Here is a 16,402-nt window from a genome sequence, read left to right as displayed (position 1 = left end):
TAGAGGATCCCACTGGAGTCGCATACATGTCTACTTTAACTTTGGTTCTATTCGCTAAGTAATCAAGGTAGGAATAATAAAGAATTCATAAAGAATTAGGTTTTGGGAAAATATTTACATATTTGGTAAAAGGCGTGTTGTTGCACAACAAACAATATTGAAACTTTTGATTTAAATACTGTTTTAATTGTAAAAGAGATCTTCTGACACATAATACATCGGTCACCAACAGAATACAAATATCCACTTTTAATTGTAAGAATAGTTTGCATGAAAATAAATCAACTACAATAAATAGTAAACCTCCATGTACCTTGCTAATGCCGGGGTTGCCATGTCGGTTTGAACCCCGATAGCCATGGGTATCGCACCACATCGTATGTTACCAAGCTCCTCGGCAGCTGCAACACTGAAACTGTAATCCAACCCAAGCCCACCGTACTCTGTGTGATAAGTAGGTAGTTACAATGTAGTTTGGATGCACAGCGCAACCAGCTACAACGTAGTTTGGATGCACAGTGCAACTAGTTACAACGTACTTTGGATGCACAGCGGAACTAGTTACAACGTAGTTTGGATGCACAGCGCAACTAGTTACAACGTAGTTTGAATGCAAAGCGCAACCAGCTACAATGTAGTTTGGATGCACAGCGCAACCAGCCACAATGTAGTTTGGATGCACAGCGCAACCAGCCACAATGTAGTTTGGATGCACAGCACAACTAGTTACAACGTAGTTTGGATGCACAGCGCAACTAGTTACAATGTATGTTGTTGTCGCTAGGTGTATTATAAATGTGAAAGAGATCTGCTGGCAATTGTTCCAACCCAGTGGTCACTAATGGGTTGTCCAAATTATCAGCCATACAGAAAAAAAAAAAAAATAATCACCTACAAAGTAACATACATGGTAACTCGTAAGTTGGCACGAGGTGTTAAACCCGTGTGATAATGTTTTGTTTGCCATACAGCGAGACATCATCAAGGATGAGTATCTTGCCCAACAGCACAAATACTACAATTGCCATTGCTTGTACTTGGTCAATTAACAGAAATATATTGATTTAGATCAAAGTTCTGTTTAAACAACTTTCACACTTGGTGTTACGAACCTGTTGGTTTAGAAACCCCAAGAAAACCCGCCGAACCAAGTGTTTTAAACACGGTATGCGCGGGAAACATTTGTTCTTCTTCCCAAGCGTCGACAAACGGGTTGATGTCGTTCTCGATTATCTACAATCGTAAAGTGAGTGTTGGTTGAATTAAGTCAATATTTGCAGCCAGCCCCTGTTACAGTTAACCAGCTAATTGCAATAAACATTTATTCCAATATTTCATAATTAACATTTAATGCACAATTATGGGTGGGACACTATTGTACTAACATTGGGCATGAGGAACTTACTTTATCGACAGCGAGCATGAGGGACTTACTTTATTCAATGAATTCTTAAGTTGTTCGTGATCTTGTGAATAAATGGTTTCATCGGCGACCTCCCATGACCCCGTGTGGACAAACTTTGATATTATTTGACTGCCAATAGAAATATTATATAAAGGAGGACGTGGCATTGATGTGCAACAACTTACATGGGAGCACGAGGTGCACGTAGTGCGCAACAAACATCTCTGCTTGCTCGACCAAATTTAAACAAAATCCTATTCGATAACATTTCACCTAAAAGATCACATGACCAGAGTTTATTAATTGTTTGTTAAAACAAAAATTTGCGAAAAAATTTCAACAAAAAGTTATCCGGGGAAAAAACACAATTTGTAAAAAGTTTGTCTGTAAAATTAATATGATTGTTGTAATGTTTGTTTTCCAATGTTGGGTTCCTTCATCTTGATTCGCTGGAGCTGCTTCGTGCACGACGGCGTCTCGGTGGCGACCTGCGGCGCGGGGGGGAACGTGGCGGTCGGCGTCTTCGTGGGGGTGAGCGGCGCCACGGGGCATGTTGTGGGGGAAATCCCCGTGGCCCCCGTTGCATCATGGGTGGGGGTGATCGGCGTGGGGGGCGACGACGGATTGGTAGAACGGCACGTATCGCTACAACCTGCCCATCAATCTGCCCGCCATCCATGAACTTCAATGCTTTGTCGGCTTCGGTGTGATCATCGAACTCTACATACGCCAACCCGCGTGGAATCCCATTGCGTTCCATTGGCATGTCAACTGTCTTTACTTTACCATAATATGAGAAGATCTCATTGACGTGTTCCTTGTTGATATTCTTTGTAAGATTCCCAACATGAAGTTTCGTCGGCTTTGGGGTCGGACTTCTTTCTCTTCGAATGGGTCGTCGTGGGGACCTCGATCTTCGTGATGTTGGTCCTCCTCTTCTCTGCGGAGGACTCTCCTTCCTCTCTCGTTGTTTCCCTCGTCCCCTCCCCGGCTCCGGGGACGAAGAGGAGCTTGAATCGCTCGATGAACTTCGACTTCCATCCGACGAACTCCCTGACGATGAACTTCCGCTGCTGCTCCCGGAGCTTGAGGAGGACCTCCCTTTCCTCTGCCTCCCTGTCCGAGGATTCGATTTATCAACTTCGTTTTCCTTCGTGCTCACAACCATCGCCTCTGTGGGTTAAACTTTCCTATCAACAAATCTAAGAAATATTCACAGGTTTCTAAATTCTTTTTTTTGGTTGGGTTAAAATATTTACATTAAGTTACCATGAGTTACAAGTAAAGTAAAATAATGTTGTTAAATAAACATATTGTTTTCTATATATTTGCACGGCGTCGTCCTGTTGCGAGCTGATCTTACAACTGGTGACAGTGAATATTGTGACAAATTTTGCAACATTTTTAGAGGAAAAATGTTTGTGTAAAAAATTAACAAAAGCATGGTTTGTAATTTGTCTGCTTTGCATTATATTACCGTTTTATAAAGTTCCAACTGCTCTATGTTGCGATACAGCACCTTACACGTTTGTAACATACACAATGTAGCGTTAACGTCGCAATTGGTGACCTAGGTATTGAATACACAACAAAATTATTTTCTCACACTTTTAATTGAAACCCTGCTAATAAATATCCAACATTATACAGCTAAGACAATTATAGTTTAATGACACGGCATATAAACGACTACTTAACCACAACACGCTCACAATGAAACCAAATATTTCGCCAAAGTTTCTGAATCCCGAAGTTTCGCTTCGATTGTTTCGCATCCAATGTCGGTAGTAAATGGGGAGTTTTTATTTATTCGATAGGTTTTTTATTAATCCGTATATAGATATGTTTATATACCGACTTTGATATTATTCAAACAAAAATCATATCTATTACAAAAAATAATTTGATTGATGTTGCTCTTTATTTTTTAAAAGATTTTATGCTGCGCGGGATGTAAACCATATTTTAAATGTTTAGATAAATATCAAATATTATCGTTTGTTAGATTAACAATAATTATATAAAGTTTGTTCCTCAAATCAAAAAAACTTATAAACACAAAAAATATGTTTTACAAAAGTATAAGATGTCGATTGTTAGAAGCTGAACCACCGAACACTAAACACACATTGTAGCGTTGTTATGGTTACAAGGAACGCCATTTTTGTCAAAATACCGCCAAGAATTTCGCAAAGTTTTATGAAACAGAATGTAACAAATAAACAATAAGCTGCCTCCGGGATCTAAATACAATGTCATCAAATCAAGTAAGAAACGTAGAATATTACGAGAAATTAAAAGTCACAAGATTTGAACTTCAGCATGATATTCCTTTAGCTGGAAGCTGGTGGCTCGTAAAACGTTTGGATCTTAAAATGTTCACTGTGTTTTACTGATACTTGATAGCAGTTGAATGTAAATTACAGTAACGGTAATAACCTGTTATTAGTTTCCTGTATAATTTCAAAGTTGGCTTGTGGTACCAAACTAAATTTCTGATTCTAAAACAAACATTGGTAAAATGAAGCATCAACATATTTTACTAAAACATTGAATCGCATCTTGTGTTGCAGATAGTCAACTCTTTGCTTCAAAAACAACAAATCAAACAGGATTCGAACGTAGTTGAACTTTATCTCGGCAAACTTGGTTTAAGTTGTTTAAGCTCGCTTGGAAGGTTCAGGTTTTTGCAACGACTTTGGTTGAATTCCAACCAAATCAAAAGTTTGGTCGCTGAAGACGGAATTAAACAATCATTTCTAAGGAACAACCATAGGTGGGTTGGGTGTGTTTGTTGTAACTTGCCTACAAATATATATGCCAACAATGGTAGAAGCATCAAACCTGTGGCACTTTGGCTGTGTGCAGATTCGCTAACTAGTAAACCATGGCAGTGCTAATTATAATATGTATAACAGATTGTGTATTTGGCGACTTGTATACGTGGTTCATACATGTTAACAATATCCATTGTTGCAGGATAACTGAGTTGTATTTACAAAACAATGAGCTTAGTGATGTCACAGGAGGTATTTCACACTTGAGATATCTCCAAGTGTTAATGCTACAGAAGAACCAACTTGTTAATTTGAACGCGATCTTACACGAGCTGTCTACACTGCAAGCATTAAGGGTGTTAAGTAAGTGACAACCTTCTATTAGTTTGCTGTTGTAGCATAGTGGTTGCCTCTAACCCAAAGGTCATGGGTCAAGGCTCCATGCTGCTATCATTATGAGTGTATGTGTCATTGGGAAGACACTTAATGGCAATTGCTCTTACCCAGTGGTAATTAATGGGTTGTTTAAATTATCTGCCATACATTAAAAGAAACCCCCACAAAGTTACATATGTGATAACTCATAAGCTAAAGTTAGATCTTTATTACAGACTTATTCGACAACCCAGTGGTGCAGGAGGCCGGGTATCGACTTCTAGTGATTCATCATCTACCATCAGTTGCTTTGTTGGATCGGGAAGGTGGGGTTTAAGTTTTATGGTCGGTTGTTGTGTGGAAAGCTTAACCTGTTTGAGTAAGAGATTGATGGAAGGCATCGATACACTTCCAACCAAACACAATAAGGGGGTCCTTGATATACAAACAACAATGAAGTTTCATATGCAACAAAACGTTTTATTGTTTAATCTAAGAAAGGAAAATAAGTTAATTAAAGCTTTCCCTTAATCACAAGTTTACCATGCTTTTGATTATATTTAAGTCCTTTTAACAAATAAGTTTTGTGCTTCTGTTTTATTATAAGTTTGTTATAACGGTTCAGTGTTATCCTTCGTTAACGTGACCATAGAGATAAAATCTATTGTTTGTTACCGATTGTCCACAGCTGTGACGTCAAACGAACGTAAGAAATGTCGGCAAATCCACGAACCTGAGAGGGAGGAAGTGATGTCATCAATTGCGTTTGGGCGGAGGCTTGGTGCCAAGCGCTCGCTAGAGCGTTACACCAAGTCACATGATCAATGTGGAACTACTCATGCACGCAAGGTATTGGAGCAGGAAATTCCCAACAATATATAAAGTTATAAACTGTTGATAACTTTCAATTTTGCTTAAAAATAAGTTATATTCATTCATCATAATTACACAAGGCTCATGTTAATTACAGGAAGACCCCACCCCCCCTAGTGGAAGACACAATGAACAATCACTCATGTGTTACACAACAATGGATTGGTCGCGCGTCCCGTTGAGTGAACAACGAAGATTCGAAACAAAAATTATTTCACCCGAAAATTTAATCGTCAAGTTTCACTAAAAATATCAAAACTGTTGAACTATATTTGCCCCACACTTTACCTTCAACCTTCTGTTAAAAGTTCCAACGCACAGTTTACCAAGAATGCATCGTTCTACCATTTACTGCCAACTTCTAATATTGTTTTTTTTTATCTTATATTTTTTTTTGTAAACTAAAACGACCAAATCAAATTATGGTGAAACAAATTACTATATTTTCGTTGCTTCATGCTTTAACATAGAATCTAATTATCAATGAATAATATTTGTTATTTCTATTTTATTGAAACAAGAGGGCAAATATATAAGAATATTTTATTATGGTTGAAAGTTCATTGTTTTATGACAATGACATCGTTTGTGAGTCGTAATAAACGAAGGAACTCCATCGGTCGAGTTTGACTCATCAACGAACGCATCAAACGACCTGGGAACAAAAAATAAGTTCAAATATTTTGCAACTTGTGGTTTGAAAGTCTGTTAGAATAAATTTTGATTCTAAACTGAATATCATAAAAGGTTTAGCAATAAGATGTTACATAAATAGTATGACATCACAAGTTATTATATGACATCACATGTATCATTATGACATCACAAACCTTATGATATCATCATGTAATTGATTTTCCGACAAATTGAGAAAATTTAATTTTTTGTTTGAAGTTTCAAGAAAATCTATGAGAATCCTGGATATAATAAACATTGTTGTGTTTGAACAAACGATGTTAACCGCTGGGTTGGGTCGCCTACTTGGCTTTTATTGAAAAAGTTAAATCATTTTATTGCATGTGTGAAATAAAGTTTCATACATTAGGTCACCACAGCTTTGCTATTAATTATGGTTTAATATTACGTTGCCAAAAAAAGCATAAACTTCACACTGGTTGAATCACCTCGTCAAATCTTTATTGTTGTTCGTGTCTGAAACTCCTTGAATATTCAACGACTTTATTTGATTTCTATGAAGCAGTTTCAACCAATGTTTCAAACCAGTTGCCCCAAAATTATTTTGAGAAATATTTAAAACTTCAAGGCTGGGTAAACCTGTGGAATATTAAGCAAGGTTGAATAGTAGTGGTGCATTGTGGGTTCTAAAACAAGCTTACTTTGGTAACTTTGCGGCAGCTTCAATAAATTTGAAAAGTTTCTGAATTTCTCATTAATACATCACACATACAACACACTCACCGGCATCAAACATATGTTGACGACCGACCATCCGTAGTTGGCAACATTGAACGTTAAGCTCACGAAGGTTGGGGCAATTTGACAACAAACCAAACAATCCATCGACGGTGCAAAGAGGGTTGAACGAGGTGTTTAGATGGGTGAGGTTCTGTGGAAAGCAATGTTATCAAAGTGATAAGTAGGGACATTGGTTTATATTAACAATACACAGAGAGAGGGTCATTGTTTACAAACCTGGGATGCATTAAACATGTAGTGCTTGGGTAAATATAACCTGTTTATTGTCAATTAATATTCACCTTGTTTTTAAACAAACCATTTTCCAACATCCGGCTATATTTACATTCATCATTAATGATATAATAATGTGGGGTAAAATGAGACAACCTTAGCACGTAATTCCCAAAAATCTTGATCGTGTTTTAAACAATTAACAACAGCCTACGTGAGTCGTAAGGATACGTTTTTATAATTCTTTGAATGTTCTTTGTTTAATACAAAATGGGACGAGAAAATAGAATGAAAAAGTGTCCCATCTTCCCCGCTCGACAATGCTACTGATGAACTCACATGAAACGATGGAGTTTGTGATAATATGCTCATGGCGTGATCATTCATGGCCGTGCAACTCATATTCACGTGCGTGAGCGTTGAGTTAAAAGGTTGTTGGACATTCTCGCACAAACATTTCACTCCCTCCCAACCGATACGACAACCAGAGAAATTAATTTTCGTAATTTCTTGTTTGCGAAGATTTAAAAACTGAGAAAGATTTGGTAAATTCTATAAATATATTTAAAACTTAATCAAGTAATTTGTATGTTAAATGTTATTATTCACTAAAAATTTCAACTAAAAGTTTGAATTAAAAATATAAAGTAAATGATATTTAGTAATTTATAAACTAACTCGGTTAGGACTAGTTTGTTAAAAATATATATTTTATAATAACAAAAAATTTCGGAAAATTAATTAAAAACCAACTGACCAAGGGTTTGAGATGTTGGGGAAATCTTAACGATTCAATTTCCAGCGATTTAGAGATTGCGCAATCTTTGCAAGCGTTCGTAATCCTCGGTATTTCAGCTGAGGGGGGAATCAATTTGAATCGGTTTTGAAATTTAATTTCAATAATAAATATTTCTAAAAAATATTTTTAAATCAATATTTTCACCAATGTTGTACTTAACTGAATATTGAACTAATAAATATTTCGAGGTAAATATAAAAACGTTTTTAATTAATATTAATTAGGAATAATTAAAGTAATTAATATTTACCAACCTACCAATATTGGTTTGTTGACAATATTTGACGTAACGTTCCGACAACAATGGTATGTTCCATGACATCACAACTCCCTTTATGACATCATTATTGCGCACTACTACCGACACCAAGTCCTCGTTCATCATCAAAACATCGTCGCACGAGAGTTGGATTGTTGGTGACACCCGGTGGTTGCGTTCGTAACACGATGTCGCGACCTCGTTCAACCACGAAACGGGTTTGTCACTGCAAGTAATTAATCATTAGGTTATTAGTTTCAAATAATTACAACCTAGTATTTATATTGGACACTAGGTGTAACAAACAGACATTTTAAAATCAATTTTTATCCATAAAATGTTTTTTGACGACTGTCGTTTTGCTGCTAATTCCTTATTATTTTAATCTTTGCTATCCTATTCAAAGAAATAAATAAATATGATGTAACAAGCAATTAGTATTTATAAGTTGTTGTGATGTAACAATAGCTTCTGTTACAAACAATCAACTCACGGAGGAACGGCAACGAAAAACGAGAAGTCTTCGATTTCAACTTTGACCCTCATGCTTGAAGTGGTAACCCTCCCTTGGTCCAACACATCAAGTCTGATGTCTTCATCCCGATACTCAACGTTAACAACAACATCATCTCGTGATCTTGGAACCTCACTACAATAATCCGTGATCTTGGTTCTCTTCCCCGCATCCCAGGATCCTCCATCCAGGAATCTCCTCTTCTTCCTGGGAGGATCAACATCCTCCACCAACCAAGGATCATCAGCCGATCGTTCCACTAGTGCGGGGACGGATCGTTTGTGATGGACGGGAAAGGATTTTCGTCGTCGTGACGACCCCAAGGATGTGATGGAAGATCGATACTCGGTGATGACATCATCGGTGGTGACATCACAGGTCGTGACATCATGGGTGGTGACATTGTCAGTGATGTCATTATCGGTGACATCATCAGTGATGACATCATCAATGTTGGGAGGAGAGGAGGAGACATCAACCGTTGCATCTCTGATGATTATTGGAGGATCAACCACATGATGTTGATCCTTCCTCTCCTCCAACCTCCTACACACCGCATCACACAATGATCGTTGCTTCTCATCCATCTCATCCCCGTATTTATCGCGATATTTCCGCAACGTTGCCAACACGTTCAACCCCTGCATTGTTAACATGGGTGGCTGATTATTCAACATCAATGTCAAATAATATTAAAAATTGTTTGAACATAAAAATGAAGAAAGAGAAAAATGTTAGAATGTTTAGTTCTATATGGGGAAAGTACCAAGCCACTTTAAGCCATGATGGCTGGGAGTTGAACCAACAACACCCAAATAAACCATAAAAATACTTCAAACATAACTTCATACTTATGACATCACAATGTTGTTTGTTTACCTCATTGTTAGCAATGAATGGATTGGCATTATGATTCAATAATATCTCGACAACATTGAAATGTCCGTTGTTAGCAGCATCGTGGATTGGGGTAAGATTCCCGCAACCTTCCCCACCTAAGTCATTGATATGCGCTCCGTGTTGCAACAAATACTCAACAATATCTATATAAGTGGTGGATTGTTATCATTGGAGCGACTTTTCATTATTATAAAGGGAAATGGGCCAACACAGTGGGACCTCGCCCATATAGAATACTTTATCAGCAACACGACAAGTTATAACATAGACATCATATACTAACTGGGTACGAACATACTTTTTACCCGCTTAAGTTACCACATATGTAACTTTGTGGGTGATTGTTTTTATATTTTGTTCACAATTTGGACAAGCCATTAGTGACAACTTATTAGAGCAATTGCCATCAAGTGGTTCAGACCAACTAAAGGCAACTATCATACAAGACTTGCCCTCATACAACACTAACATAACCGTACTAAGCGAGCCTTGAACCCGGTACCTTCATGTCCATGGTTACTTGCTTCATGTAACGGAGTCCAACCACAAAAATCACGAGGATTCACCTGGTGACCCTGCATTATGATGTCACAATCATCATTCATACAAAACAACTTATTTTGTACAATGTATTAAATGGTATTCCTTGGTTTATATTTAAGATAACATATATATAATATTTAATAAACCTTTTCTACAATATCACTTCCATATTTAAACAAACAAAGTATTTGCAATCAACAAAACCACCAACACCATATATTAACTTCATCATGTTTGACAATTAAATAAATACACTTTGATGTAAATTATTACAAACTCAATTATTCTTTTTAATATTCAAGCATCGTGCAGAACAACACGCGGCCCCAGAAATACAATTTACCAAACATCCGCACCAACTACATATACCCAACGTACTTGTTTAATAAGAAGTTGAACCCGTTTAAGATCGCCCCCGATACAAGCTTGATGTAACCCCGTCTCCCCGAGGCAATTCTGCTTTGATATCAACGCACGTTTTGATCGTCGCGTCACTTCGTCATCTGAAACGTTATGTTTAATAAGTTTGCACGTTTTGAAAGTAAAACAATTTGCAGTTAATTGGTTTAAAATATTAACGAAAGTAGTAATTATGCTAAGCTATTAAGCTTTCGTTACAATCTGCTATTTATCGTTGGGTTTAACACCCGCTGTTGCAACATAATTATCCCACCACTCGATGGGAGCACACACCTTTCAACGGGATTGCAAGTTCTTCCTCCAACATCTCCATACTGTCATCTAGTGGACAACTATTGTAACAATCCGTTATCGTTTCCGAACCTTCGTCAATTTCCCCGACTTTCAACTCCAGCATAGAAATCTCACTCTTGGTGACATCGGCCGCTTCCACGTCGTTAAACTTTGTTTCAATTTCCTCTCGACGAACCAAAGCTTTCATCTGGGGAGATTTATTTATAGTTTTGTCAATTTTAGGTTTAATTTGTTCATGGTTCAACAAATTGTAGAATAAAAAGCATAAAATAATAGTAGAGAGGTATTTAATGTTGTGATGTTGGCTCAATGTTGTTATAATACACAGATGTTTCTAAAACTTTGCATCCTACCACACGGGTCTATGGTAAAACCTTCACTAGTTAACTATAACTTATTCAAGATGGTTCACTATGTGTTGTTAACAAATGTTAAATATGAGGTTTAAACTTCGAAAACCATTTAGTTTGCAGCAAACAAGTCCAAGTGCGTTGTGAGTCTGAATGTTTCACAATCCTTGCACACCAATGTTACCCCAATACACAGTTGTGCAACCCTACCTTTAAATGGTCGCTCCCACAATCTTCCGCACATTTCATCGACTTTGTACACACCCCCTTGACCTCGTGGTAACTTTTACCCACCCCCTCCAAACACCGGGATATATTGATATAAATATCAACGTGCTGAAACATTAATTATATCTTTCTTTATTTAAATGTACAAACATATTTACAAAACTTATGATGATAAATTAAAAAAATCCGAAAAAAAATCACCCACAAAGCTAACATATTATAATTTGTAAGTGGGCATGGGGTGTATGAAACAGAACATTGTGTTATAAAACCAACATTACAGAGCCTTCAACAACAAAACACAAAAAACCTCTATGTTGACATAAACATCATATATACTCACATCGGTTGATTCAGATGTTACGTTTATCTCATTATAGAAATATTCAATAGCTTCGTTATATCGTTTCAAATCAACCAAAGTTGATGCGATGGAAAAGTAGACCAACTTCCTCTGTTTGTTTGTGATCCCTTCAATATCATCCAAAGTAGATTCCTACGTACAATATTATACTACACTATTAGTATACCTCGGTAAACACATCAATGTAATGGTATGAATAATTACTGTGAGCGTTTTAACAATCTAAGAAATGACACGTTAGATTTATCTGCGAGAAGACGCCGGTTCCACCAATAAGCTTTTTAGCACAGAGTTGGCTCGTCGTTATACCACACACAACCCACCTGTGCCTTGTAATGTTTCAACGCTGGTTCAAAACACCGGAGTTTACAAAATAAATCAGCGATTGCTTCATGCAGCGAATATTTACGATTCACCGAAGTTTCTTCAGTTGTTAGTTCGTGGCTGATTCGACACATCTTGATTACTGGAATATATTGGACCTTTAACCAGGTACCCTTGTGCTTATGGAACCTTTAACCGGGTACCCTTGTGCATATGGAACCTTTAACCGGGTACCCTTGTGCATATGGAACCTTTAACCGGGTACCCTTGTGCATATGGAACCTTTAACCAGGTACCCTTGTGCATATGGAACCTTTAACCGGGTACCCTTGTGCATATGGAACCTTTAACCCTTGTATTGTAGTAACATACGTTCACAACTACATCCCATTTATCATTTAGTTAAAAATCATGTTTTGCAGATTTTATTCGTCAATATTTCTTGAGTATTTGGCAACAAAATATATTTGAGTCCAATCGTCCAACGTAAACTCACCAGTTTTCAATTTACTTTCAGTTTCGTCTCTAAGCGAATTTTGTTTTGTTTTTAAATAAATCCTCTTCAAATAATCTTTGGCTGAATGTATGTTACCAAGTTGAAGATGTGTCTGTAATATAAGTTATGTTGGGGGGTTGGTCAACTAACTGTTGATAACCAGCATTATATTCCAACTGTTGTTATGTCTTCAAGATATATAGTAGGGTGGGGAAAATGGGACACTTTTCATTCCATTTTCTCGTCCCACTTGGTAGTAAACAAAGAACAATCAAAGAATTATAAAACCGTATCCTCACGACTCCCATAAACCCAGTTAATTGTTTAAAACACGATCAGGATATTTGGATATTGTGTACATAAGGTGTCCCATCTTCCCCACCCTACTATATATTTAATGCAGGATTCATCTTATATGAATAAGTGAGGTTTTGTGGCAAGCAAAACCACGGCATTGGAAATCAAGTTTTTGCATAATGTTTCAGACTTCCCGTCCTCACTGAGCTCACTATAGGACACCTGTGTTACTCTATAACAGATGTATCTTAAGCCCATTTATTATTGAATACAGGACACCAAAGCCAGACAATACGATTCAAACCAACGACCTCACCTCTGCGCAAAGCTCGCTCGATGAATCGATGCTTTCCAACCTCTTGGTTTGTTTGGCCAACTTTAACATCGCTTCTGCGTGCTTCAAGGCAACACTGTGTTTCACTAACTCAATGTTCACCCCGACCAATACTTGGTGCGTTAAATATAAATCATCCGTGTTGTTGTGTGTTCTGTGTGTAACAACGTGTAGTGATAATGGTTTAACATTCATCCTCACATGGCGGGGACAACAGTCGTTATAACACGAATGTTCTGTTTCATACACCTCGTGCCCACTTACAAGTTACCACGTATGTAACTTTGTGGGTGATTATCTTTATGTATGGCTGATAATTTGGACAAAACCACTGGGTCGGAGCAATTGCCGTTAAGTGTCTTGGCAAAAGGACACATACGCTCACAGTGGTAGCATCGAGCCTTGAACCCGCAACCTCTAGTTACAACCCAAGCATTTCAATCACATCTCCAACACAAACTCACTCAGCAAGCGACAAAGCTTTCTCAAAACACCCAACGCTCCTCGCAGCTTCGTTAGTGTTGTGGTTGATGATGTTAAGTTGATGATGAGCCAGCCCAAGGTTGATGTAACTTCGAACTTTCATTTCAACAAACTCCGTCGTACCGACCTTTACCTCACCAACCAATCGCAAGCTTTCATTAAACAACTTGATGGATCTTTGGAAAGGAGGGGAATATAAACGTATTTGCATGTATGTGATTAGGTTGTACACATACACACACTCGGCTTGCATTTTAACATCCAGATATACGTATAAGCATTTAAGGATAGATTTGTGTGCTGTGTGTACAGTTTATATCATGGTGGCAGTTATTTAATACACAAAGGCACCAAACCTGGGGTGGCAAGGTGAGCAGGCCAACCTCGGAATTTTTCACACTGCGTTAATCAGTAAACATTACAACCAAAGGTTTGTTTCACAGGATTGTGTGTCTAACTATCCCTGCCTTTCCTGTGTTTTAATGCTACCCAAACATGAACAACCAGACTCGGCTGTTAATAAGACCATGGCCACCCATTCCTGCATAAAAAATGTTTTGCGAAACACAGCTTGTCCCCTTTGTAAATATTGCACCCGCTGTATAACCCCCCTCACCCCTCCAACCCACCCCCCTCACCCCTCCAACCCACCACCCGCACCCCTCCAACCCACCCACCTCCCCAGCAAGTCTTCTATCTCCATATCCGAAGTTGAAGGAAGACTCGATTTATCGAGATATGTTCGTCCAAGTGAGGTGTTGGCTCGTTGCATTTCAACTTTATCCTCAACCTTACAAGCCAACTCGAGATGCAACGTGTGGTGTTTGATGGCTGAGGTGTAATTACCCTTCGATACGAACACATCACCAATCTGTTAATCAAACACAATGTAAAAAACCTTACTATTACACGGTGAACTAAACAATTCAATGGTTTTTGGCTGCTTTGATTAAAGATCAATAAAAAATAAAACCAAGAAACAGTTTTGCAGATTTCATTAATTTTTAAAAGTTTTCAGAGAGTTTAAACTAATATTTACCAAATATGTATGTAGGTTATATAGTATCTTAATAATAACATGTATTATGGTACGTATTAACATGTAGTTAACCTTCCTATGCGCCACCGCTTGTCCCACAACATCATGAAGCAATCCACACAACGCAAGTTCATTCTGATGCATCGACAAAGCTTCGGTGGTATCGCCTGTATGAGTGGATGATTGTATAAGTTTGTGTTAAAACAAAACCTAAACTAATAAAGGCAAGTATTTTGGTGCTACGTAACACAACCCATAATTTGTCCCACGCAAACCAATTAATAAAACAACGAACCAAATCTGAAGAAACTTACGATTTATAACAAGACTGGGTTTAACGTACGTACTTTGCAAACATATTTCTAACAATTGCTTGCTTGCATAAACAATCATCATGTGCGAGCGATATCAACACGGCCCCCCCCTCAGGGTTTGAACCCCAACTCACCTGTCTCAAGGAAAAGGTTCCCCAACACATTACACACTTCAGCCTCCTCCTTAAGGTTGTTCGATTCTTGTGACTTTTGTCGTAACTTTTGATATTCTAGAATATTTATCATCAACTTTATCGGGACAATAATAATGTGAATTTGGAATGAAGGAATGTAACTTAAAAACACGCATGGCGGGACAACGACAGTCGTTATAACACAAGTGTTCCGTTTCATCAATGTATTATATATACATTGGTTTCATACACCTCGTGCCAGCTTACGAGTTACCATGTATGTAACTTATTTATCCTCGCATGGCGGGGCAACGCCAGTCGTTATAACACGGGTGTTCTGTTTCATACACCTCGTGCCCGCTTACAAGTTACCACGTATGTAACTTATTTATCCTCGCATGGCGGGGAAACGACAGTCGTTATAACACGGGTGTTCTGTTTCATACACGTAACGCAAGTTTATTAATTTCTAATTACCACGTATGTAAAAAAAACTGATTTAGCAAGTGTAGGTTTAATTTGCTTAAACTAAACATGAAACGGTGAATCCTAACTTACTTTTAATTTCCTTCAATTTCGAGTTCATTTTCTTAACAATCTATCGCAGTCTTGGAAATTTAACTAGTTTGTGAACAGTACTTTATGATCACCGCCAGGGTTTGTGCTTTTTTCCCTTTTTTAAGAATCTCCCATGACGTCATTATCAGCCACTGCGGCCGTTTAAAACCGAGCTGCAGGTTAGCGATACTTTATGTTTAAGCAAATGCCATCAATTTAAGGGAGGGCGGACAAGCAATGATGGTCGTATTTGGAAATTTGCTAAAAATGGAAATTTTTTTTAAAAAACCCAAAAAAATTTTTTAATTTTTTAAATATATACACTGCTGTGATTCAATTTTATTATGGATTCATATACATTGAAATTTGACACAAAGTTCCACGCAATGAAATGTATGATAATAAACATTAGATTGATCTGCTTTCTGCGAAATAAAAACAGTATTAAAATACCTTCATGGTTTATGTGGCTGGCGTTGGTGGAAAGCCACTACGGCACGACAAGCCCCCAGCCAATGGTAGTGGGTTTCTACTCTGGTGAGAAACCCTTTGCTGGATAGACCTTACCCAAGCAAGGTTAAACTAACCGTCAGACAAAAATAGTAAGGAACACACCAACAAAAAGACAAAATAGTACAACGAGTGCAGCGAAATACATGTGCCGAACATGCA

At 37.7% G+C, this 16,402-nt stretch overlaps 4 protein-coding genes across 5 annotated transcripts in view; 1 reads left to right on the top strand and 3 right to left on the bottom strand.

Annotated features, from left to right (window-relative positions):
- LOC100182413 (probable acyl-CoA dehydrogenase 6) overlaps positions 1 to 1,593 on the bottom strand; it is a gene marked incomplete in the record, with an annotated part of 4,172 nt that extends 2,579 nt beyond the window's left edge. The window contains 2 exon segments of the mRNA XM_009863080.3: positions 1,113 to 1,233; positions 1,435 to 1,593. Of these exon segments, the coding sequence (XP_009861382.1) occupies positions 1,113 to 1,233; positions 1,435 to 1,572 (259 nt within the window).
- An 85-nt stretch (positions 1,594 to 1,678) lies between these two features.
- On the bottom strand, positions 1,679 to 3,128 carry LOC100175141 (RNA-binding protein with serine-rich domain 1). The gene has a single exon (XM_026838449.1). The coding sequence runs from the start codon at positions 2,571 to 2,573 to the stop codon at positions 1,842 to 1,844; it is 732 nt and encodes a 243-aa protein (XP_026694250.1). The 5' UTR covers positions 2,574 to 3,128; the 3' UTR covers positions 1,679 to 1,841.
- Positions 3,129 to 3,529: 401 nt separating this feature from the next.
- LOC100185329 (leucine-rich repeat-containing protein 72-like) lies at positions 3,530 to 6,043 on the top strand. Its single transcript, XM_002125441.4, has 6 exons — positions 3,530 to 3,672; positions 3,979 to 4,181; positions 4,385 to 4,545; positions 4,794 to 4,883; positions 5,246 to 5,406; positions 5,528 to 6,043. The coding sequence occupies exons 1-6, from the start codon at positions 3,658 to 3,660 to the stop codon at positions 5,675 to 5,677; spliced, it is 780 nt and encodes a 259-aa protein (XP_002125477.1). The 5' UTR covers positions 3,530 to 3,657; the 3' UTR covers positions 5,678 to 6,043.
- On the bottom strand, positions 5,850 to 15,819 carry LOC100180616 (tonsoku-like protein). Of its 2 annotated transcripts, XM_018815541.2 has the most exons (22): positions 15,731 to 15,819; positions 15,173 to 15,268; positions 14,797 to 14,891; positions 14,363 to 14,556; positions 13,667 to 13,861; positions 13,185 to 13,356; positions 12,572 to 12,683; positions 12,075 to 12,217; positions 11,731 to 11,883; positions 11,370 to 11,495; positions 10,789 to 10,996; positions 10,474 to 10,598; positions 10,055 to 10,127; positions 9,532 to 9,695; positions 8,632 to 9,293; positions 8,138 to 8,364; positions 7,838 to 7,935; positions 7,420 to 7,611; positions 6,850 to 6,997; positions 6,555 to 6,705; positions 6,261 to 6,347; positions 5,850 to 6,085 (listed from the first exon to the last, which is right to left on the bottom strand). In XM_018815541.2, exons 1-22 carry the CDS (start codon positions 15,756 to 15,758, stop codon positions 5,977 to 5,979), a joined length of 3,558 nt encoding a protein of 1,185 aa, XP_018671086.1. In that variant the 5' UTR covers positions 15,759 to 15,819; the 3' UTR covers positions 5,850 to 5,976. The 2 variants fall into 2 exon arrangements, 1 of the variants encoding a protein (XP_018671086.1); XR_003396779.1 differs by lacking the exon at positions 7,838 to 7,935 and having other exon boundaries at positions 5,960 to 6,085.
- Between the last annotated feature and the right edge of the window lie 583 nt (positions 15,820 to 16,402).

Source organism: Ciona intestinalis, unplaced genomic scaffold (assembly GCF_000224145.3).
Source record: "Ciona intestinalis unplaced genomic scaffold, KH HT000088.2, whole genome shotgun sequence".
Taxonomy (NCBI): Eukaryota; Metazoa; Chordata; class Ascidiacea; order Phlebobranchia; family Cionidae; genus Ciona; species Ciona intestinalis.
The sequence above is the reverse complement of the archived record's forward strand: the minus strand, read 5'-3'. Positions and strand labels throughout refer to the sequence as shown.